The sequence below is a fragment of the Haemaphysalis longicornis genome, unplaced genomic scaffold (assembly GCF_048455015.1).
Source record: "Haemaphysalis longicornis isolate Haplotype H1 unplaced genomic scaffold, Haemaphysalis longicornis Haplotype H1 scaffold_140, whole genome shotgun sequence".
Classification (NCBI taxonomy): domain Eukaryota; kingdom Metazoa; phylum Arthropoda; class Arachnida; order Ixodida; family Ixodidae; genus Haemaphysalis; species Haemaphysalis longicornis.
The window spans coordinates 583,193-608,360 of NW_027526246.1; the positions used below are offsets into that span (position 1 = coordinate 583,193).

The window sequence follows — 25,168 nt, forward strand, 5'->3', positions numbered from 1 at the left end:
CGCAAAGTAATTATCGGCTTGTTGTTGTCAGTACCATTCCACCGACACTTGGGATGCTGAGAAAAAGAAGTGGGTATAAACCCGCGCCCTGGGCCATGCCAGCTTGGAAATTGAGGTGACGCGCGAATTAATGGCCATTGGCGTGTCCACTTTCTGCGCCTGGGCCAGGGCATGGCCGGTCGAGCTTGTTATAATTATAGGTGCACCTACGCAGCTTGTAACCGATCAGTCTATAAAAAGAGCCGTGTCTTTTTTCTTTATTATTGTCCGGACGTTTTCCAAATATGCGATGAATACGCGAGCTTGCCTTCAAACCTGGCCGTCAGAGCACCGTTTAAAGCATTCTCGACGTGGTGGGTGGCTGAGCGGGGCAACTGAATCGTCACCACCTCAGAGCAAACTGGTAGCACATCAAGGCCTTGTAAACAGTGAGCTGTCCTGCTTGCGCGTGCGTGTATTTACTTATTTCCACAGCGGACCAAAATCCCCGCCGACTGGATCGTCCACTTGAGTGCGCCGAGGCTGAGCGGATTAGGCACAACGCACAATTGTCGTGCCGAGCGTACTTTCCGGAGCACCATTGCACCACGAAGTGAACAAGACGCACTAAAGACCGCCTTCGTGCACCACCACACCGGGCGTATGACGCAGCGCCCAGCAAGCAGAGGAGGCGTGGCACTCTCTCCCGTGCGTGCGACGTCCGAAACGCCGACCTTGCCTCCCGGCGGAAGAGGGGAGCGCTTTCTCCCTTGCGGCGGCGGAGGAGGCCGAAGGAAGTTTTTCAACTCCCCCTCTCCCCCGCCGCAGCCTCACCTGGAGGGGTTTCTCTTCTTACCTGGCGGGCCAGCAGTCGCGCGTGGAGGCGAGCCATCGGCAGCGTCCCGCTTTTCCTCAGACCAGCCCCGAGTGGCCCCCCTTCGGACGGCGGTGGATTGTGCGGAGGTGCGCGGTGGTGCCGTGTTGTGTGCAGTGCGCGCTTCGGAGAGCAGGTAAGCGACCCGCGGGAAACAGCAGCAGCAGCAGGCAAGATGCGCATGGACTGCGTGGACCGCGCCGTGTCGTGGCTCTTCAAGGTGGTGGGCGAATTCATCGCGCGCTACCCGGGCTACTTCGTCATCGTGCCGCTGCTCGTGGCCGCCTGCCTGGCCACGGGCATCCAGCGCATGGTGTACGTGGACGACCCCGAGTACCTGTTCAGCCCCGTCAACGGGCGCTCGCACGATGAGCGGCGAGTGGTCGAGGCGCTGTTCCCGCAGAACACCTCCTTCAACTTTGACATCGGCCGACAGACCAAGCCCGAGAAGTTCGGCCGCCTGATCGTCGTGACTCGTGAGGGAACCAACCTGCTGTCGCGGCGCGTCTGGGATGAGATCGCACTGCTGGACCAGATTATCAAGAACATGACCGTCGAGTGGGACGACGACCTGTGGACGTACGAGCAGATCTGCGCGCGCGACGGCCGCTTCTGCTACCCGAACGAGCTGCTCGACTTCTATCCGTACATCGACCAGATCGAGAACGGCACCTTCAAGCTGGAGTACCCGCTGCGCATCGACCGCGCCCGGCAGAAGATCTACTTCACAGGGGCCCTCATGGGGGGCATCGAGCGCGACGCGGACGGCTTCATCAAGTCTGCGCAGGCCATGGCCATGTTCTACTACCTGGACACGTCCTCGCGCAAGGCGAACCTGCGCTCGCAGGCCTGGGAGTACGCCTTCCTGGACCTGATGGAGTCGCTCGAGTTCGAGCACATCTCGCTCGCCTGGTTCACCTCGCGCTCGCTGGCCGACGAGCTGGAGAAGAACACCACCACGGTGACGCCCTTCTTCAGCATCACGGTGGTGATCATGTTGATCTTCACGGTGACCACGTGCCTCATGCGAGACGCCGTGCGCTCCAAGCCCTGGCTGGGCATCCTGGGCTGCGTGTCGGCCGCCGTGTCGGTCATTGCGGGCTTCGGAATGGTCATCTACCTGGGCCTCGAGTTCATCGGCATCAACATGGCCGCGCCGTTCCTCATGCTCGGTGAGTGTCGCCGTCGGATGACCCCGCGTGCATCCAGGTTTCGCTTTCGCCTTCGCGGGAGCGCGTTTCCACGGCGGTTGCCCAGCGCCGCCGCGCGCCCGTTTCGCGCAGCGCTCGGGGGCAATATCGCTGCGTGGTTCTTTTTATCGAAACGTCCCGAAGGTGAGAGCTTTGCGGTCGTATTTTGCACAATCATCCCCGCCTAATGCTTGCATATGTTCCTTGCTGGGTACGTTGAACAGTGTGTTAATATTTCTGCTCCTTTCACGGTACAAACTTTAATCTGTACGTGCGTTGTTTCCCTGTCGTGAAGCGAGAGTCGCCGCGAATGACAAAAGTAACCCCTGTTCCTTACAAAGCTTCAAATTGCGACTTTGCGCGTGACACAGTATGAAGGACCCGATGGCAGCCCTCCAACTTGGGAGCATACACGAACTGTTTCCGAAGAGAAATGTTCATATTCACGTATCGAAAAGAGAATGCGAAAAAGTGGCAGCTGGAAGTTGTTTTGGACGGAGCGCGTAAATTAATCCAAATGCGCTCCAACAAATTTACACAGTAAAGTAAAAAAAGAAACATTGCCGGCCTACTTATAAAACGATGAATACGCGCCAGCATGTCGCAGTATGTGAAGATACAGGCGCTATTTTGCGCCTCAGAAAATGGTAAAACACATTCTGGTAGGATGAACGTGCCTAACCTACCTTCTCAAAAGCTTCCAGTTGTTTCCACCTGATTTGCATAAGTCCTAGACAGAAAAGACCCCTGTCATTGTTTGCAGAATAACAATAGATGTTTAAGTGCGCTCACTTCCACTTTTTGAAAGTGTGCATTGCAAAAAAAGGAGACAAAAATTAAAGCCCATTGACTTGTGTGACGAGGGAACAGTGAATTTTTACTAATGGATAAATATATTCACTTATCTGTGGTGACTTACCATATTTATCGCATAAAGACACATACGCATAACGTTTTTAGAAATATTTTTCACTTTGCTTGTTTCGGGATAGTTTTGATAAAACAAATGTCACAGCCGCTTGTTGTAACTATATTCCCTGCGCAGACGGTTATGTATTGACACCAGACGGTAATTCATTGACGTTTACGACTTCAGTGTGAACTAATCTGTGAAAACTATGTGAAACTGAGTATCATGATGGAGTCGTCTTAGCGGCCAGTTCGAGTATGACTTTTCCAGGATACCCAATATTAGATTGAGAGTATCCAGAGCATTGAGCGAGGGCGTGCGATTCTTCGTCGACACCACCCGATAGAGGCACGCAATTTTCGCCAGAACCGACCGCAGGACACCTTCTACGTAGACAGAGAGAGAGAGCTCGTCAGCTTACCCCCGAGGCTTGGGCGGTATATAAGCAACCGCTCGTAAAGACTTAACCAGCTCTCGGTGTGGTCTCCGGCGTGTACGTGTGACACTTTGGGGTCGCGACCCGGCTTTCTTAGCGGGGCGTCGTCGTCATCGTCGGGCTGTGCGACGAGGCTGATTCGTTTCCTCGGCGCATACATGCATGCGGATGGATGGCGTGTTCCGAGAGCCGCCGGGTGTGCGACGCACTGCAACTGCGGCCAGACATGCTCTCGGCATGCGTATCGGAAACCGCCGAGCCAGATGTTGCCACCGGTCGTGCAGCACGCGGTACCGTGCTTTTCAAAAAACTCCTCCCTCACGGCAAAACTATTTTAACCTGCGTGGTAACTATGGTTTATAGGCGTTTTCAAAACGCCGTGATCTTTGAGTCATGAAGGTGTTTTGAAGTAGAACATGCCACTCGGTCTCGATAGCCGCGAATCCGACTGAATAGTTTTGAGGATACTGTTTCTGTCGGAAACGTTAAGTAAATCCCTTTGTTTATTTACTTTTACGCTCGCGGCCTCCTGGACTAAGCAGGCTAAACTCACGTCGCTACCCTCAAACTTCAGTAAATTAATGTTTATTACTACTACTACTACTAGGCGCGGAACGTGCGCTTCGTTCCGTCGCAGTATACAAAATGGGAGCAATATGGCCTTCCAGCCACTAATGAGGGTTATCTCGGAGTTCTGCCGACACTACAGCTCACGTGCTCGCAAGTGTTTTGCGGCGGGTTTATTCCTCGAACTAAATGTGCTGAAATTTGGTTCATCTCAACGCAACCACATCGACTAATAATTCTGACTGATGGCGTGATTGGAGAGGAAGCAACCTACCGACAATCGTACAGTCTCGTGGACACATCTACTGCCGAGACCCCCTTTGCGTCCCTGTTGCGATATCTTCGGAGCAGCCAGCCGTTCCGTGGATGTTTACATCATGCGACAGCGTTGCAATTGCACGCCGCTGCCCAAGCGTCGCGCGACGCTTTGAAGACAGCTCATGGTATACTGGCGGTGAATACTGCCTGTGCTACCCGGCTGTTTCAACGGCCTTCCGAAGGCCGTTGAACCAATTGTTCAACGAGTGCCCCATTGGAAATACATGGGGAGCAGTTGTGGGCGAGAGTCCCATTGACAATTGAAAGTTAGCGGGTGCACAGGCATAAGACGGATCGAAAAGGATTACCGTGTGATACAACTGTTGCTCGGACGTCGCAGTTTTGAGCTTCAGGCGCCGGGATGCGCCCGTTCACGAATAGTGATTAAATTTTCCTTATCTCGAACTTCCGTAACCTGGTGAATGAATAGCGCAATTTATTGATTAGGTTACTTCATAGGCATCCTGCAAGGAGCAGGAGGCAAAACACGCCGCGACTAGTGAATGGTCCCATCGATACAGAGATAAGTAAAAATGAGAAAGCACAGGTTGTTGTAGCAAAGAGATAACTAGATATCGAATGGTATTGTGAAGGAAAAACCTAATTAAGGAGCATGTGATTTCGCGGTCAATAGTTACTTCAAAGCAAATTTAATAGGTCCAGGTAAAGTTATCCATGTTTGCATTTGAGACACCTGTTAGAAACTCGAAATGCAATAACTTATTGAGAGGCATTGAAGACAAAAAAAAACAGATTTTTTTTCTCTTGTTTGAAAGCACTAACCTTCGCTAACTCACTTTGCACCATGCCACCAAACACGTTTTCTTAACCCCCCCTTCCCCCCTAAAAAAAGAGAGAAAAGATCCCACGTGATAGTTAAAAAACTTGCAGACTTCGCGCTGCAGTAACTTAATTTCAACAGGAGCGACGTAATGTGGGTCGGGCACTGAAGTATTTTTACAGTATGAATTAACTGCCTGTTGACGTTCAAGTGATAGTATCGAACGCAACTAGAGGCCCCACCGGTATGCATTGCCCGGTCAATTTTCTTGGAGGTGGCTTAGGTCGGCAACCCGCTATTCGCGCGATACTTTGACGTCATAGATACTGTGACGTCATAGATTGTGTGACGTCATAGAGCCGGGGTCGGCAACCTGCGGCCCGCGGAGGCCCCCGGCATGACGTCAGAACCCCCTCCCCTTGTCGCTTCATACCCAGTTGAAGGCTGACATGGTAATTTTAACCCCAGTTGGGGTTAGAAAGCAACAAAGCAAGACCGCTTCCACTTGGAAATGGCCCCCATCTTCAGATTTAGCCAGATAACATATTCGATTCTTTTCTTTGCATCGGCAAAAAAAAAAAAAAAAAAAAAACTTCTTTTCGCCCGCGAGCCACCTTGCGGTGTCGGCTTCATGCAAGTCGGCCCTCCACCTGGAAAGGCTGCCGACTCCTGCAAACGCCAGAAAGCGGCTGTGGATTCGCCACTGGTTCGTTTGTTTTTCCAAATATCTTTACTTGTGCGAAATTTCAGTTGAAATTTGTGTCATTGTTATCGTGACAGAGATGTATTTTTCACGAACCAAAGCTTATTTTGTCTTCATGGAGCCTTTAGGCTAACTTTATCGCAAAGAAAGCTATGCATCACGAAACGTGCGTGTATGAACCCCGGCCTCGTTCATTCGGTTCGCGACGAAGCCATGACGCATATGTGAAGCCAGATTCCACCACGAGGTTGAATTCTGGGGCTGCTTCACCCACGTCACTGCGAGTGGCGGAGAAGTACAACGCCGATAAACATATTAAGGCAGAACTGAAGAGTCTAAAGTGAAATGAGTGATAAGGGACCGCACGCAACTTTTCTCAGGCGAAAGCAGCTTCCGACTTAACGCGCTTAATCAAGGGGCAACCTAAATGATGATTGACGATCAGGAGCGCGTTGGTGATTATTTCGCATCACTTTTTGTATGTTTTTAATATAAGGACATTACGCAAAATTTATTCGGAGACGTTGAATAATGTGTGTCTGAGGCTTTCGTGTGCGAGAATACGGACTTCACTTCAAGAGATCTTCTCTATTTCATGATTAGACACGTTAAAGCTGTCTTTCACGTTTAACTTGCCAAACGCCTTAACTAAATATCCATGAAATGTGGAACCGAGCATGACGCGTCGACGTGCGGCATCAACAGGTTCCGCTGTGAAACAGCTGCATTGAACCCTAACAGATCCCGTTTTGATGACATCAACACTTCCGTCTTTTGGATGTACAGTACAGGTGCCGTCATTAGTGAATGGAGCAAGGATTGGTGAATATCACAAAATATTTGTCTTACTCGCTTTATGACAGCCATTACCAGTTTAGAGGAAGCTTTTTCTGTTAAGGAGGACTCCTTTAAACGCACACCAACACAGCCAAGTAGTTTTTGGGAGGAGGAGTTCCTGTAAATTTACGAGACCGTGTTCCAATTACTTTTGACGGCGCCTGTACTTGCCTATAATATCATGGTGGGCTGGCCGCTGCGAGAGGTCATCACGTGACCATTGACGAACACGGCGGGCCTGCGCGGGCTCAGATCAAACAGATTCTGCTCTCGGCGGTAAGCTGAGCCCGAACGGAGCCCCTCGGTCGCGCTTACAATTTTGCGTCCGGTTCACCGCTGGCGGCCTACATTGGGCGCGCTTGTGGGCCTCGCGAAACGCGTGAAAGCCGTTCCGGGTGCACAGTCGTCCCTTTTCGCCGAGTTGCATGCCTCCAGCGCCGCCGGCCCGTTCAGTGGGGCAAAACGCAGTGCACTGCTAACGTACGCACCACCTTTGAGACAGTCTTGAGGATTTACAGCTGTCATATATGTCCCTGTAAGTCTATGCAGTTGCAATGAAGGAGTCTTCCTTGCATGAACACTGGGCGATTGTCATTTTCTTAACGTGAGAACGCCATGCTCCATGATAGAAAAACTGGTCTATCCGCGAAGCCTGCTGACCGAAGGAGCGCCGAGTCGGCAAGATGGAGGAAGGCGTCTCTTTCTTTCTGACTGAAACGCTGTCGACGCAGGCACAGGGCCGTTTCGTTGAGCTGTCTGCCAATTGGCCCGCTGTATATTTCAATTTAAATTCAAATCTGTAAATCTTAAACCTGGAACATATTGCGAGTTGCGTGTATGCCATTGCCGACCCGTTTACCAGCGTTATAACCGTGCTAAGCGTGTTAACGGCAACAAGTGTTCATGTACTATCAAATATTGATCACTTTGCCCTTCGAAATATGTATACTGCATTTATATTTCGTTCTTACAATGTCCAGGTCTTAAATTTATGGTTTTTCTGTTATTACGTTTTCAAATGCCCCCCTTACTCTATGACTTCCACTGGGGCCTGTAAGGTTTCTATGAATGGATAAAAAAATAGGTAAACCAAGAAGCACCAAGAATCGCCAAGGCGCAGCATCTCGCTCTCGCGTTATTCTTCAATTCATCACGGAATATCAAGGCTAAATTTTTAGGCAGACACCACCTGGAAGCAGGAGCCTCAAGCTTTCGAGTATCGTAACGCTAAGGGAGTGGCTGGCTCGCTAAGACATGAACGATAAGACGATGATCGTTTACAGCAGTTCGTGAGCCAGATTCGTCAGCTGAGACGACTTTCAGGCGACAATTTAAAAAGAAAACTTTGTTCTTGTGGAAACAGATATGTTTTATGAAATGTTTAAAATAAATAAGGACCGATAGAAAGAAGAGAGGAACATGCACTCCGGGTGAGATCCGAACCCACGCCCACATAGATACACATCGAAGGAACAGGGAGTTGGGGCGTTTATAGGCCTTGCTTAAGTAGCTTCTTCAACTAAATTTTGCGAACGCAAATTTCAGCTGCGCATAGTGCGTGCTCCACAATTTAATAGGTGGGAAACTCGTCTTTTCCCTCTATGAAGTCACTCCGCAGCCAGTAGCTTTTTCTTATTTCCCGGGAAACCCGGGCCTGTTGCTCCACCTCTCGCGTCGTTGTTCGCTGACTTACTCTTCGTACACAAATTGTGCGTCATTCCATTTGTCACCGCTTACTCAACCATCGCCGGGGAATAAAGGAAGTGCTGCTGTCAGCCGCGGCGTATATATTTGCTGGAGTGACGACAGTTCCTCGCGCGTAGTTCTTGACTGTTACACGCGCGGTGTGCAGTCCATATGACTCGGCGAACATCAGCAGTGTCAATAAAAGGCGAGTTAGACATAATTCAGCGTCCCATGTTTGCGAGGCCTCAAACATCGCTATTCGATTAAGCGTCGACTTCGTACGTGGAACACGTCCAAGATTAAAGCGCGCAGCCGTAGGACGTGGCGCAGTGCCAGACAGCCACCCGCGTCCACTTCCACCAATTCGGTTCCTGACACGAGCCGCTGCCTTTCCCCCCCTTCCCGCTTGTTTTGCGTAAAGCTTCTCTAGCGACCTGTGCACTGCTATCGCACGCATTGGACAATTGTGTATACACCGTAACGCCCTCTTCTCGGCGGCGACACAACGATGACGTTTATTGAGGAAAGCTCCTGGCAAGGACACCCGTGCGCGCGGGAAGGAGTGGGCCCGGCGGCAGTCCGGCGCTTCCTTCTTCTCGAGGGTCCCATTGTTTCGAGCGTACAGCGCATGCCTGGTGCCAACGCTGAGACCCCGTGTTCGCGGCGATGTGCGGAAAATCTCTGAAGGAAGAGCTCTTGCTGCTCATGTTTTGCCCCTTTCGGGTGCGGCAGATATACCCTTCAGTGCTTGAGTAGAGGCTAAGACTAGAATAAACGCTTTTGCACGGCATCGCATCCTTATTACCACCAGCAGCATGCGCTGATGCTTGCTGCAGAACTGGAACCGTTATGATAGCGGTGACTCTCGTCGTCTCTGTACTGCGTCCCTATCAGTCATCTCCCATGCCTGCCTCATATATATATATATATATATATATATATATATATATATATATATATATATATATATATATAGCGAATCAGAAAATGGGAAATGAGGGGCTCCGTGAAATAAGACAGAAAATAAGGGTTGGCAGTCCAGAAAACCTCAGAAAGCAAAGGGGAGGTTGTGGTGGGTCATAGAAAGAGATAAAGAATTTTTTGAGTCGAAAAGAAAGTGGTGAAAAAATGCCCGCCGGGTGGGATCCGAAACCACGACCTCCAGAATACCGGTCTGGCGTTATAAATATATATATATATATATATACCGTAACACGAACGGGTAACAAACAAGCTTTATTGACGTTTCGGCCTGGCACAGGCCTTCGTCCGGATATTAGTTGCAACCTCGTAATAAATCTTTACCACGTTTATTGCACGCATTTCAGCGCAGCGTCTTCAACGGGAGAAGAGAAACCGCTCCGCCATAACTTCGCTGGATATTTTGCCGCACTGTTTCCGGAAGGAGGCGCGTATCGCGCGCACATCCGCTGCAATTCTTTGGTTCTACGCTCACGTCCAAGTATCATTTCCTTGCGAAATTCGAAGGATTTACAAAACGGGATGCGGCTCCTGCCGTCACGTAGATTTGGAGCTCAAAAACAAGTCGTCAAGGCTACGTTCAAGCTGGCCTCGTGCAACTTAGTTTAACGGATATACCGGTGCGCGATTGAGCGCAATCCGCTTTTATCGAACGAGGGCTGTTCCGTCACAACCGGGGTGCCAATTCGTCACGCCCGTCTTCGCGTGTGTCTGTTCTTTCGCATAGTCCGTGTTTCCTTTTTCCGCGATCGTAGTGCAGTTGAGAATCACCAAAGCGCCCGGAATTGCAAATAGGTTGGATGCGTTCCAGCTTTTTATTTCTGTGTGTTCTTCCCGGTGCCCTACGTAAGACTCATTTGGAATTCAGGTCGAGTTGTAGTACAAATAGCGAATACCTTCGGCAACCTGCCGACTTATGCAAACCAGACGGTCTACTCTGTGACGTTGAAGAATCCCCGGTAGATAAGTCCGAATGAACGCTCAAAAGACATCATTTCATTTACGGAGCAAAAGAACCCCAATTAGGAGGTTCGTTTAAGCTCAGGGCCCAGCGGAAGCCGGTTCAGGGCCCCCATCTTCTGCAGTGATTTCGCGATATTTCGCCGTCAATTAAGAGGTTCGTTTAAGCTCAGGGCCCAGCTAAGAGGTTCGTTTAACCTCAGGGCCTAGCGGAAGCCGGTTCAGGGGCCCCATCTTCTGCAGTGATTTCGCGATATTTCGCCGTTAAGAGTTAACGTGAATCTGCTTAACAAAACAGTAAAACGGCTCAGGTATACCCCTGACCCTGTTGACTTCAAGGCATGCGGTTAATAGCAAGCAACCCCTGTGTTTTAGACAACACTGTCTTCCATTTCATTCAAAGTTTCCCCCGTTGCACAAAGATGAACGAGTTCACATGTACACAAACAACTTTGTGTATGAAGTCCAGGATTCTTGTGTATGAAGTCCAGGATTCTAAACTTTGTGTATAAAGTCCAGGAGTCGTCGATGGAACGGACCAAGAACGCAGCGCTACAGGTCTAAAGGGCAAAGAGGGTGGAGGCCTGTTCCACGAAGCTGACGTGGTCAGACTTGATGCCGCCCTGGGCACGCCCGCATCAGATGCCGAACATTCACTTCCTGCATGGCGGATCCGCAGAGTACGTAAGTGGAGACGTATAGGCCGCGTTACTGCGATAACCACGACCACCCATACGACTCCACCTGCCCATCGGCGACTCTGCGCGCATTTCCACGACTATACAGTGCCGAGGACGAGGCGTCTTCTACCCGGCGTTCGTGGCCCGAGAACGTATTCGGCGTGCGCGACTGCAGCTGCTCGGCAGCGACGACACACTACTCCAGTTGCCGTCTCGCCGCGTTTGGTCGACGACGTCTTCGAGCGGCGGACTTGTCGCCGGCGTCCCCCGCCTCGCCGCTGGCGGGCCACTTTCGCTAAAGGCCCTTTCGCTCGTCGGCGCCAAACTGGTTTTTTTCGGCCAGCGTCGCGCAGCCAGGAAGCTCCGACCCGTGCGTCACGGTTTCGCTCGGCCCCCGGCCAACTTTCCCGCCACCGGCCTCGGGAAACGTCGTGGAGACCTCGACCACGCGGAATTGGGATAGAAGCCAAACTTAACGCGCTTAGCCTCGAATGCAGTTTACGAAACCTTAACTCGGGGTAAACATTAGTAGAGAGATTGTGCTCCGTCGCATGCCGTGTGCCCTTCCTTACTTAAATTACGGGGCAACGTCACTGGATTCGCATAAACCGAATTGTTGCAGTAGCTTTGTTGCCAACGACATTTGTTTTCATTTCACTAAGCTGCTGCGTCGACACGCATTGAAGTACTGTTTGCAAGGGACTTGGGATGACTGCCAAATATTCTGGCACCTGTTTGCGACCCCGCCTGGCGCCGCTCCTTCCTTTACTGTACAGTTGGCGGCGAGAGAGAGAGAGAGAGAGAGAGAGAGAGAGAGAGAGAGAGAGAGAGAGAGAGAGAGAGAGAGAGAGAGAGAGAGAGAGAGAGAGTAACTTTATTTTGAATCCACTTCGAGGGGGCGATGCAAACAAGTGCCTTTAGTAAGTATAACATAGACTGTAGCAGTTTTAGGACATCCGTGGGTGTTAAACTGCGCTTGTGAAACTTACAAGCGGAGTATTTGACTCATGCTGAATAGCTTCAGCGCCCTGCGAGCCCCTACAACGACGGTGAACACTGTGTACCGCAAGTTAACAGTGCGACGCCACAGAGATGCGCTGGGGGAGATTGCCGTTAAAATATCGGCTGCGGGAGAACTGTAGGCATACGGGCGGCCAATTACTCCAATTTTCCACACCTTGCTTACAAACACGAAGTAGCCCTATCAATTCACGTGACCGCACGTGACATCATGCAGGTGACGGTGGCACTCATATCTGTAGCGACTGTCGTTAAATTAATAAAAGCGCATGGACTCAAATAAGAAAGGCACGCAGTGCCACAACAAAAATTAAACATACCAAGATTAAGCAAACATAAGAGAAATGATAGTATAGCACAGCTTCGTTTCCAGTGTCTTCGCAAGTGTAGGCATTCCCGAGGAGCGTATGGGGTTGCATATACCAGAATACGGGGAAATCTGGCGCTAGTGTCTACGGTAGCCGCACTTCAACGAGCGGGGTGTCACTGTCATGTACTGCGGAGAAGCGCTGCATCGTTACTCGGCATCGTCTTTAAAACGCTCACTTTCAAATATGTTGCTTGGTTTCTGAACTTGCCGAGATATAACAGAATACTATAGATTAAGAAGGAAGGAGCACCCACACGTGGATCGCAAACTCACCAAAAATGAAGAGGCAATCTGGCTCTAAAATTACATGTTGGAACCTACCCGAATCCGCTACTCCTTAGTAAACTCTACCCAGGTCAATTTGAACCTAAATGCAAACATTGCGAAAGCCTGGCAAGCATGGTCCACATGATATGGACGTGCCCACAGATATCACACGCCGCACACACCATAGATACTTGGGAGGCTCTGATGCTCAGCTCAACCTAGAAGCTCAACGGATGATCATCAATCAAGCTCAGGCAGCCGCCAGGTCCCAAGGCATCCTGGCGGACTCCTAGCAAGGGTTAGAAAAAACCAATGATTGATACTGAATAAAGTTTTTCATCATCACCATCATCATCATTATCCACATATTGCTTGCCCACGTGGTACCAGATGCTCATCTTCACAGTGTCCCACAAAGCGACGCGCGTCATCTCGTGGGGCTCACGTGGCCGCGCAGGTTGAACAGAACGACACGTGACCATCCACGTGTTTATGGTTTGCGGCCGCCATTGAAGGCACGGCCCGGTCATTCAGAATGGAAGCGGCGTGGTTCGCGATTCGCTTTGAAAAGCGGGTTCCTTTCGCCGGTCGAAAGGAGGCGCCGTGCTGTTGTAGGTCCGGCTTTCCACTGCGCGGTTATGCACTCGGCCGTGTCACGGCGTCCTTTCTTTGGCCTGCACGGCACCGCCCTGCCCGATGACGTCGAAAGCGGCAGAGGCATGCGAAAGCAGAGTAACAGCGGGAGTCTATGGTTTCCTTTGAAAACAAAGACGGAGATGGGAACAGGGGCGGGGGCAGGTGTTACAACACAGCGATGAAATGGCGCGTCATTGAGGGGCGTAATATCGACACGATTTTTCAGGTATCAAGTTAAGATAGTGATTTTGGCTTCTGTGTACATATTCAGTAGCACTGAAAAATAGCGCTAACAAGCGGACAAGAAAAGAGAGCAAACGTACTGCGCTCACAAGCAACTGGTGGTTTATTCCGCGGGCTAAGAAATATATCAAAGAAAGAGCAGGAAAAGAGGCGAGGAGGAACCGGAAGTGAATGCGCAATAGAAAGATGAAGGAAACATACAAGTGGCAATGAACACGTGGTGAGAACAACATAGAAATCGAGCTTACGCCTTATGTTGATGCACGTTACATAACCCCAGGTAGAGTAAACTATAATAAACGTTAACACTGAAAATGGGACAGAACCAGCTACCCTTTCCTCGCAGCAAGGTTATTACATTCCGCTGGTATTCAAACCGGGTCAGCCAGGCACGTTCGGCGGGATGAACCACTGACGCTCCACACCGAGACGCCTGAAGCATCCAGAGCTGGATCGAAAGTAGCTCCAAAGTTCGTTCCGTGCTCCAGACCGGAAGGGCTTTAAGCGCCCTGCCCACACATACATAACAAACGTACCTTGTATCACGGGAATGTGGCAGACGGTTACACACTGCAGAAGCCAAGGGCCCCGCCCGGCGCGCTTCTATTCGATGCGCTTCACCCCTCAGTGGCATTCGACTTGCAAAAGCGCGTGATGTTCGTTTCTAAGTGTACACTGGTCATTCAACGCCAGGGCCACAAGTATCGCACACACACGTTTTCGTCCGCCCCACACAAAAGCCCGATCGGATGGAGTTTCAACAATCTGTTAGTTGCATTTTCAGTCTGATTCGAGGGACGGGGAGGGACAGCTTAGTCCTCTTGTCTACACTTTTGACGTCATCGCCGGACCCTCAATAAGTTCTTTCACTCACTCACTCACGTGTCATGAAGTGCCGCCAACAGCATGCACTCCACTGGGACTCAAATAAAGGGAACAGTATGTGGCACTAGTCTTTGAGCAGACGAGTAACATGTACAGGAGGGCAGGCGGCTGAAAGAGTAAAATAATTCAAGAGGTACAAAGCGGATTTGGCTGACGCAATAGTGGCATAGATTCCTCGAGTGATGAATTTCATCGCGCTGTCTGCGCTAAACAAAAATTAAACATAGCCAGATATTGGGAAATGTGGGCATCGTGGGAAATGCGAGATGACCCGTCGTAAAGGTCAATGCGTCATGGGAGGTACGGGTTATCGGTCACGAAGGTATACTTTAGAGACAGCGAGAGATGAGGCTTTAAAAAACACACCCTTATAACAGTTTCAGATGCGACGGCATCTCATTCACTCGCCTTGTCCCTCCATACGGCGTTGTCGCTGTCCGTCCACACCCCTCCCCCATTCTCCTCACCGCGCGAGCTGCGCTCTCCGCCGCTCACCCCCTCTCCTCTCCGATAGCGAACACTCTCTCGCGAGGGGCATTGGATTGTATTCGATTGGATTGGCTTGGCTTGGCTTGGATTGTATTAAAGTGGATTGCGTTGGATTGTGTTGCGTCATAGCCGCGCCACGTTGCGTCATAGCCGCGGCAGGGGGTTCACGGCACGTTTCACGCGATGGGAGAATCAACCTAACGGAAACAACAACGGAACCCCCAATGCGTCGCATCTACACAGGGGTTCCCGTGAGGGGAGGTGGGAGTAATTTTAGATATCATAAGCCTGGATGGCAAGGCAGCAAGGTCGTATCTGACCAGCGAGCGAGTAGGAAGTGCTGTATGGGTTGGTTGGCAGTTAGATTAGGCAGAACTAAAATTGGCGCGAACGTACCACACATTCTGCCTGCAACGATTTGCGACGAGGCAGGTTGATCGAGATTCTGCAGCAAATTTTTGCGAGGTATTTTGTGCCCGAATCGCTGTTGAAACCCATAAACGTTGGCTAATTTAGAACACACTGCAGCGCTAGTGAGGTGACAACACGTCAGAGAACAGCCAAAGGCGGGAGTAAGTATAGAGGGCGTGGAAGAGTACGGACGAGTGTTGCGCATAATTGAGCTGAACCCGTATAGCACGGAGATGCCTTTGGAGCGAGAGAAACGGGGGCAATTTTAGGAATGAGCAGTTCAGCAAAGGCCGAGAAGAACAATCATGGAGGCTCTCGTCTGGCGCTATTTCTAGGCGTGAAAACTCCACCGCGGCGCGCACTAATGGCGTATGTGGGACCCCGGGAGCGCGTAATGGTCACGGCGAGAACGTCTGAGCAGCGCGGGCTTGTCTGACGAGTTGTTTTCGCCGGACTATTAAAACCGGCAGAGTTAAGTGTGCACTTCAGCGTGAGTTCCAAAATGAAACAGCTTAACACCGCTCTTTACGAGGTGGAAAGCTGGGAATGAAGTGGTATATGTCACGCGGTATATATTCGACATTTTTTTTAATGGCGCCCGTTTCCCCGCAGGGGCATTTCAGAGTAAAATTCCCTTAAGACCTGTAAATGTGCCAGTCGCGACGTAAAAACCTTGCGGAGTTTGAATGCACCTCCCGCATGGCCGACTCTTTCGAAGGCCTTCTCAGTGCAGCAATTACGTCCAACGCAGTGATGGCCATTTCAATATTCATGTCATGTAAAATACGACTGCTGAAAAATGCGGTTTGTGCGTGCGACTAGGTCAATGCACGCGTCCTTCTTTCTTTCTGTTTTCTACCGCTGAAGGTATTACGTGCCAAATTACATCACCATTCCCGCCTTTTGGCCACTGTGTTTTCACTGTAGTGTTGTGGTGAGAGACGGACAGATGGTGATTCGGGTGTCAACAGAAGCGGCCTACTGTTCCTCTACCCTTCTGTCTCACTCAAGTCATAGGTTATTTTCAGTTAGCAACAGCTAATTGGTTGCCGTGTTCCTTCGTTGGTGTTCTTGACTGTTGCCTACGTTCATGTTTTCAGTAGTCCATCATATCAACTAAACCCCCCTCTCTCTCTCTCTCTCTCTCTCTCTCTCTCTCTCTCTCTCTCTCTCTCTCTCTCTCTCTCTCTCTCTCACTCACTCACACACACACACACACACACACACACACACACACACACACACACACACACACACACACACACACACACACACACATTATTTAAATCTTAGTGGAAGTCCATGTTTTGGCAGCAGTACAATTTCGTGCTAACATACAGGTTGCTGTCTTTCTATATCTGTATCACGGCCTCAGGGCAATCTTGTTCCTCATGGCGGTTTTGGTTTCCCGGCAATTCTTTTTTTTTGCTTTTGCATAGCTAGGGAACGGACGGTTGCCTTTCAATGGCAAGTTGCGCTCGCAAAACGTTTTCCTTTTCAAGGCTACTCAGCCCGTTTTGTTTTCGAAATTCGCGACGCACTATTCTGACAGACGGCGGCGCTAATTAGGGTGCGCCTACGTTATAAACGCGCGAAACAACGCACGAAGACGCCGGCTGCAACAAAGAGGGGGGTGGAAAGTAGTTGGCGGTCCCACGGTTTGGCCGCGTTTGTGGAGTGTGCGTTCGCGGTCGCCATTAAAATTCCCCCAGTGTACAACCTGCCAGAGAAGTCGGCGGTTTTGGCTGAGCAGGGCCTCGTTTCTTAGTCGCGTTGCGGGGTAAGAAAACCCTCCCATTGACGTCACCACGGCGACCTGACCTTGCGCGGCGTTTAAGTGCATCTCCCCGGCGCTTCTCACCGTTCTGACGTCAATGGCGGCCAGCCAGAAAGTCCACCGGTGGCGCCATGTCCACGGAGGAGAGGAGGATGTCCTCTGTGACATGCAGGCAACGTGCGCGTAGGAGTTTGCTGAGCGAAAGAAACCGGTAATTTTCGTTCGTTGCCCCTGGCAGTGTTGCGCTCGGCCGCAACCTTCGCTGCACTGGCATTGGCGTTCGCCATTCGGAAGACAGGTGGCCCTCATTGTTTAGGAACAGAGGTAATAAAGGAAGAGCGAAATTCACGGAAGGCCAATGAAACCCGGGTATTTGGAACTGCGCGCGTGGTTTCTCTTTCCCTTTCGGCTTGCGCATTAAACACAGTGGTTCGGTTGAAGCAATGATGCCACGCCCTTCAAATTATAGTTATACATATCCCAAGCGATACTCTGCAATTCCCCATGCCGCTTATTGTCTCGCTAGTGCTGCAGCGATTGCATCGGCCCTACGTGTTCTGATACACTTAGAGCAGCTTGTGCCTGAAGAAACTGCATTTCTGCACTGGGGGAAGGAACCACATTGCTGCGTAGGGAATTCCGAAATTTATTCCGGCAGACAGCGAAGTGCGCGCACACCTCTGACCTAACATTCGCCTTAACACTGATGTTGAGTTCTGCTTCAGAAAACTGTTCTAGGAATTGCCGGATACTCGCTCGCTGAATGCGAGACAAACTCGGCAAGGGAACGTGCAGTTCTGTGCCGAGTGCGGTATCGTATGCAGTTAAAAAAATGTACTCCCCACGCTACGTAATGGAGAGATGTCAACGGAGAGCAGTAGCGAGCGCCTTTCGCAATAACTTCCTTCCCACGCAGCCACGTGTCGACAATCCTATTAGTAATATCACAGCCATCCGGTACTCCGAGAAAATAAATGAATTCGAGAGAGAGAGAGAGAGAGAGAGAGAGAGAGAGAGAGAGAGAGAGAGAGAGAGAGAGAGAGAGAGAGAGAGAGAGAGAGAGAGAGAGAGAGACTACAATGACGGAGAGAAGTCATCCTAGCAGCGAGGTTGTCGGGATACTCCATATGGGACTGATGAATGGTGAATACCAGTGAAGACGTGTAGTCCCATAAGAACGCGCACAAACACTAGGAGCTGCAGGCACTAAAACGCTAGCCGGCCTATGAACGTGTACTATCCCACACAAACACACAGTCGTATGTTTGAATAAAACTTCCACAGAATTTGGTCTAAGCAGACGCACAGCACGGCTTATCTCGTAAATCACGCCACTAACGCTCATGCCATCAGTATGGCCACTTTTTGTATCTTTTTCCGTCTGTCTGTGCAGGACATTGCAAGAATTTCTCCGGTTATATACCTTCTTACTTCTTTGAGTAACGTACTTGCAAGACTTCGTGATTTGTACCGCATAATTTTATGATATCATGGCGTAGACGATGTTATCAGTAAGCGCCGGGGAATACGTTCAGGCACCCCTCCTAACCCGCGACCCTGTGCCTCCTTCCTCACTGCTGTGTCCTGTACGGTAATCATCAGCGATGAGAGGGTCGCAATTTATAGGCAGCTAGAAGAGGCCGACGTTTTTGTTGAACACGTAGCCTCAACAGTTTTCGTGTTACGTTTACACCTTTTCAGTCGCCCTAAAAAACGTCGAAGGGTCATGAAGGAGGCACTCTTTGGTCATAAAATATCAAAGCTGAAAGTTATGTAACTATGGAGCTTTTTAAACATTTTCCCTGTTCAATTAACTGTTCCTCCTGTTTCGTATACAGTCTCCCGCGCTCTCTTAAAGGGTTATATTTTCATATTGCGCGAGATCCTTTTATAAGATAGACGGGCATGTGCTTGATGTTTTTCGACACAACCTTGCTTTTTTTCCTTTGTCCGACTTCATCTCATCGCGTCTAAATTGCCCCAAAAGAGCACCCTACCCCCTTCTGAAAAAGTGGAAAGCATTATGAAGGTTGATTCGTTTATAAATCGTCTTTTCCTTCCCACTCTTCCTTCCTAATTGCCCCCCCTTTCCCTCAATTCTTCTTTTTTTTTTTTGTTGAAAGAACCGAGCGCATTCGTTTCTCCGTTCAGATTATCGAGTTAGCAGGCGGAGGGTATACAGCTGCTTCGACGTACAAAAGCGAATTCTGGTAGTGACATAGCTGTATTTATCACTGACTATGAACTTCCCTTGAGCTGCTCGAGTGGAGCTAGCATTCGCAAATCCCCAAGACGAATTGTTTGACGAACACGGCGCCGGTCAAAAAATTTACCATACCTTCCCGAAGAAAATTCAGAGGAACGCTAAAGCTAAAAGCGCACCCAACCCTTGCTGAGAGTGCGTCCAATCGATTGTCAAACCTTCAAAGACCGAAATCGCAAACGAACCCATGCGACGATATATTGCGCACTACGTAAACGCCTCTACGAACGATCTAGATGCATACCGACACGTGCTTTATGAGATGAAGACATACTATTGCACCCCTTGTTAATGATCAACGCGTGCACTGTGTTATCTAGAACCATTGCTTCTTCACAATTTTCAAGTGACAGTTTTGACACAACGCCAGCCCAGTTTCACGCACATATAAGAGCTTATCAGAGTTCTTATCAGAGCTTTTCGGTCGACCAAGCGGTCTATGGGGAAATGCAGTAGTTTTGTTACACGACACCTACGGGCCCACTAAGAAAGATTCGCTTTAAAAATCTCTGCTTAAGGTGCGGTGCAATTGAAGCGAACGCCCGAAGCCCCGTGCGGGCGATGCGGCGTTCGTGATAGAGGACGCGCCCGTCGTGGTCCGCGCTCTCGTAACGGGCGTCCTGCTTGAGTGCATCAAGGACACCACCCCGGGATACGCTTCGCTGTTGGCTGCGCGCGCTTCATTATGCTGACTCCCCTCCCACTTGCCTGCGTGCGTACCCTTTCCCCTCGCTATTTCAGCTGTTTATGACTCAGAGAAGTACACGTTGAAACAACAACAAGCGGTACTCCTCACTTATCGGTCAGGAGTTCCAACTTTAAACAACCTGCCAGACTAAGGTGCAATATATATATATATATATATATATATATATATATATATATATATATATAATGAAGAAAATGAAACACGTCGAAAGAGGAAAAGAGAATAGGCCTTCGTCAGAAGGCCTTCTGACGAAGGCCGGTCCCCGGTCGAAACGTTAAAACATATCCTCTTTCACACTCGCTGTACTATGGCCGCTATGTAAATAGCGTAAATAGTAGATCGCTCATAATTTAATCATTATTAGTCTCATCTTTGCGTTGCCGCCACTGAAGACGGGACGCACCTCTCAAACGGGAAGGCAGCCGCTCCCACGTGCGGCCTTGTATACTCCGCCGATTGTGACTCAGCCATCAAGCGACTTGTGATGATGACCATGCACAAATGACGATCATAATGGGTATGTGCACGTGAGAGATTTATTCCAGCGATGGAGGATGGTAGTCCGACGATGCATGGCTGCACAAGTACTCGCTCACATTTGAGGTTAAAAAAGAGGAACTTTGGCAGGATTTTCCCTCACGAAGGCGTCTTCTTACCAAAACGTTGGCACCACACCGGAATGAGGCGGCTACCTTGATCTGTGTCGGTTTCCTTTTATAGTGTAATAAATGACCTTACACACATATAGAGGTGTCTTGAGCACTATTCCCCGCTTAGAAGCTGCGTACTTGGTCCGGCGGTTTATTCCACACCCCGTGGACAAAATCGTGTTCATGTTCCAGTGCAGACTACCAAAGATACCGCTTTCATGGGCATGATAAAAGGTGCATTTGCCAGACTGGCCGATGAATAAACGACTTGGCACACGCGGCCAGTTGAAAGAACATATCTTCAGGCCACTTGCCATGCATTACCGGCACTGCAGCGATATTCAAGCGGATTCCTACGGCGTCATCAACTCTCCCAAAAACAGAGACAGGCGTGTGCGAAAAATGACTGAATGAACGGAAATTGAAAAAAAAAGAAGATAAAGAAACATCACGTCATACGCCAGCACAGCGTCGTTTGCACTCGCATAATAAAAATGAAGCCCATTTTTAAACGACATGTAGGGATAGTTAAAATGCAAAGGTCTCTTGTGCAGCCTGAGTCAAAGTCGACGACCAAAATCGAAACTGCTTCAGCCGTATCGGACAGGCGTAATCAGATAGGCGTCGGCTTCATAACGAGAGGTACCCAGGTTCGATTGCGACCACGGCAAGTGCTTTTTTTTTTTTTTTTTGAGGCGCTTGATGTGCGTTTGAGGAAACCCATTGGGGAAGTTGGTTGTCCTGCAGTGCGTTTCGGGCGCGAAGATTTCTATTTTAGACTGAGTACGGACTTTGAAGACATTGGTTTTCGAAGAGAGAAAGCTTCGCTTCTCAACAATCGTTCACTTCAGCCACGATCATCATCATTGTCAAAGAGAAAATATACGTTCCTGCAAGTGCGTTGTGCCCTCGACGTCCGCCATCGGTGAGACGTAGAAAGCTTCGCTTTAAAAGGACGAGTTCTTTGTGCGCACTGACGCGCCACGACGACGTTTCCAGGAATTTAGTCAATGTTCCCGGGGGCAAGGGGAATTACCTTCAGTTTTGTGACCTCAGCGCTGTGTGTCGGCGTATTTTTGTTTTCCCGGGTAGTATTCGTATAGGGGCGGCCGTAAACAACAGAATTATGCACCAACACGTTAGATTGCCTATTATGCCATCGCAGCGCGCCGAAATGCATGTGCAAAGCGACCTGCCACAGCTAAACAACGTCCATGCACTACACCGAAACGCTGAACTCAGCGAAATATCTTGGGGACACAGTCAGGGTCCAGTACTGCCATGCAGTTCCCCGACTCCGCCTCATCTTCTTGCCCCATTCCCGTCCCGGGCAAAATAAAGTTGTTCACTCACTCACTCACTCACTCACTCACTCACTCACTCACTCACTCACTCACTCACTCACTCACTCACTCACTCACTCACTCACTCACTCACTCCACGTAGTAAAAGTAAAAAAAAAATACTTAGGTGCCCCGTCATTTTAATTTCTGTGTTTGGCTCTGATGAAACCAAAATTTGTTCCCTGGTAAGAGTTTATCTCGGATTAGGTGAGAGCGCTGGACACGATCAACGCACGTAGGCAACGATGTACAGGTAGGCGTACAGGTTTTAACGTGTACGTTTTCCGACGTCTCCGTGTACGATTTCCACGCGACGCACCGCAGACGTTCACCGACCGACAGGCTCACGTAGCAAGAAGGGCTCTTCGAATGCAAAGCATGATTTGAAGCGTCTGCTTTGTCTGCATACAAACACAAGCAAAGAGCGAGCTAAACAAAAGTCGCGCCGACAGGCGGGGTGAGTGGCGTGAAAGAAGAGCTGGCAGACGTAGTCGAGGTCGAGGGACGCGCACGATGGGCTTGCGAGAACCGTACGCGACCGGCTGGCATTGTCCTGGCAGTTGCGTCACACCGCTTTTTTTCTCGCTTATTCTCCGTCTTCTCGTTTATGCATCCCGCGAAAGCGGCCATAAATAGGGGCGCACAGCTGGGCTCTGAGGCGGTGTGCACGTTTTGTAACACGTAGAACCCATCAGTGACCACGCAATCTTCAGCAAGTTCTTTGTGCTTTCAAGCATGGCGGCTTCTATTGCGTGACGATACGAAGGAGCTTCGGGCTCAGGTGAATGGCGCCAACAGGCAATGGCCTTGTGTCCTTGCGTCAAAAAGGCGCTGTGTGTTTGTATATACACACATTACGGTAAATCAGTCTGCGTTGTCGTGGAAAATTATGGCTTTTTGTAAGCTACGACAGAAAATAAAATGAAAAGAAAATGTGTGCTCTTATTGGGATAAGAATAGAGCCGTGTTCATTGCCTCCGTATTCGTTCAACGAGCCCCTCATTTCCAATTATGATAAGGTACCGGTACCCGCCGCGGTGGCTCAGTGGCTAAGGCGTTGTGCTGCTGAGCACAAGGACGAGGTGGCTGCTTTTCTGATGGAGGCGAAAATCAAAAATGCCCATGTGTTCGATATTTCGGCGCACGTGAAAGATCCTCAGGTGGTCAAAATTAATCCGGAGCCCTCCACTACGGCACGCCTCATAGCCAAGGTGCAGCGTCGGCGCGTTAAACCTTTACCCAAATGTGAATTTGATAAGCTACCGGTAAAGTGCGGTCAAAAGTAGTCAAGAGACTGTGGAGAGCGGCGATTGGTGTTGCTTCCCTGACGTCGCATGAGCACACAAAGAATGCGTGATCTTTGAAGGGTGGAGAAAAGAGAAAAATCCTTTAGAAGGTCCTCAAATTACCTAGTGTGCGTAAAGGAGGAACATTATGTCGGGAAATTCCGTGGCCGCTGCATCTAAAGACCGGACTCCCGCGGTTATTGATCATGTTCTCAGGACGTTCGATATTTTGAAAAAAAAAAAGGGAAGTGCCTCACAGCACTCTGAGAGCTGCTCCAACTCTCAGTCTCTGAAAAGAAAACGAAGGCCAGTGCAAAAGGCAGCATATGTTACGAGAAGGCTGTCGGTACTCTTATCGACACCCCAGCAGATCTAACCTTCAGGTATACAGCGGGCTGCAGATAACAGAATAGCCTTGGTTACGCCTGCCCTGCCACATCACGTTTTTTTTTTTAGTTTCCGCGGTGTAGGTTACTCATCCGCGGATGTTTCATACAGTGTTTCCGTGAAAACGATTTTATATACACGGATTTTGCTGCACGCTTCCGTTCCATACCAAGTATATACACCGAGCCGCTTTTCGAACGTAGCACAATTGTTATATTCTTTGATCGCGCTGTTTCGCGGAGACTGTTTAGCAGAAGCGGTTGGTTGATATCGAGCTTCCGCGTCGTCAGAAATGGTCTACCCCCACAGAGACAAGTGGCTGCAGTTCGTTCGCGCTGGACCACTGCCCGACATTCCAGCAAGGAGGTAGCCTATGGATACAACACGACACACGACCAATACTAGTTTGACAACAGATCAGCCCCCAAATCCGTCAATGCCCGCAGTGATCAATGCAGAACGTTTACCAGGGGCAGTCACGCACTGGTTTGTTTCGCGCTCATCTGACGCAATTTCCGTCGCTTGAGTGTGGTAACCATACTGATACGGCTTCGAGAGAGAGAGAGAGAGAGAGAGAGAGAGAGAGAGAGAGAGAGAGAGAGAGAGAGAGAGAGAGAGAGAGAGAGAGAGAGAGGGAGGGGGGGGGGGGGGAGGAAGGGTCAAACTTTATTTAAAGCGGTCTATGTCCGGGTTGCCGTAAATGAGGGTCTGAGTATTCGCCGTTATCGCCACAACACTGTATGCAGTGCTTGATCCCTGTACGCGCGTTGGCCGCATGTCCTGGGTCAGGGGTCACAGCACATGTACTAAAGGAGCCCGGTGAGCACGTCTTCACAACACGGCGGGCATAGTCGCAGTCCTAACAATGGGCCTGTGTTTCGCACGCGGGTTCACAGCGAGCCCAAAGAACTCAGCGAGCTCCTGCTCCCTCCGCGATCCAGGCGGTCATGTGGGGGAGGTCACGGCGCGAAAGGCGCGAGGCAGCGAAAGTGGTCGGTCGGTCGCTCCGCCGCCAGTTGCCGGCATTGCGGAAGCAGTGGCGCGGTTGCCGGGACTGCACGCTGCTCGCGAACTGGGACAGCCAGCGGCAGCGCCGGCGACCGCCTCGTGGCACGACGCGCGCGCACACGTTCTCACCGCCTCTTCCCTCCTCCGTCTCTTCCACGTCCGTTGATCGTTGATTCCTTTATTCCGACGGTTATTATTCACTTGTTTGCTTGGGTTTTCCTGGAGAGCGAGACACCGATCGGCAGTCCCTCTCGCCCTTCCTCTGGCCGTCGATGTTGCGGCAGATGCACGGGCAGGACAGGACGTCCATCGTGGGACCTCTATCTCCTCGTCGTCTATGTGCTAGTTAGTGCGACATCGCGCGCACTTGCATTTTGGTCACCGTTTGTGAAGACGATTTGGGTGGGAGTGATGTGCAGTTAGGTTAGGGAGCGTTAAACGAACACGATTTTTCCGCCATTGACCCTCCTGGACAGACACGGTGACATCCTTTTAACAGAAGAGGTGTTTAAGCTTTTGGTT

At 50.2% G+C, this 25,168-nt stretch overlaps 1 protein-coding gene across 1 annotated transcript; it reads left to right on the plus strand.

The window, feature by feature from the left end:
* Positions 1-823: 823 nt before the first annotated feature.
* LOC144165659 (patched domain-containing protein 3-like) lies at positions 824-24,812 on the plus strand. Its single transcript, XM_077695478.1, has 2 exons — positions 824-2,025; positions 24,580-24,812. Exons 1-2 carry the CDS (start codon positions 1,029-1,031, stop codon positions 24,810-24,812), a joined length of 1,230 nt encoding a protein of 409 aa, XP_077551604.1. The 5' UTR covers positions 824-1,028.
* Positions 24,813-25,168: the final 356 nt, after the last annotated feature.

Excerpts from the sequence above, each read along its gene's own strand:
- LOC144165659 (XM_077695478.1), top strand. The coding sequence starts at position 1,029 with ATGCGCATGGACTGCGTGGACCGCGCCGTGTCGTGGCTCTTCAAGGTG. Across the intron at positions 2,026-24,579 it reads CGCGCCGTTCCTCATGCTCG|GCGGTCATGTGGGGGAGGTC; the intron begins GTGAGTGTCGCC and ends TCCGCGATCCAG.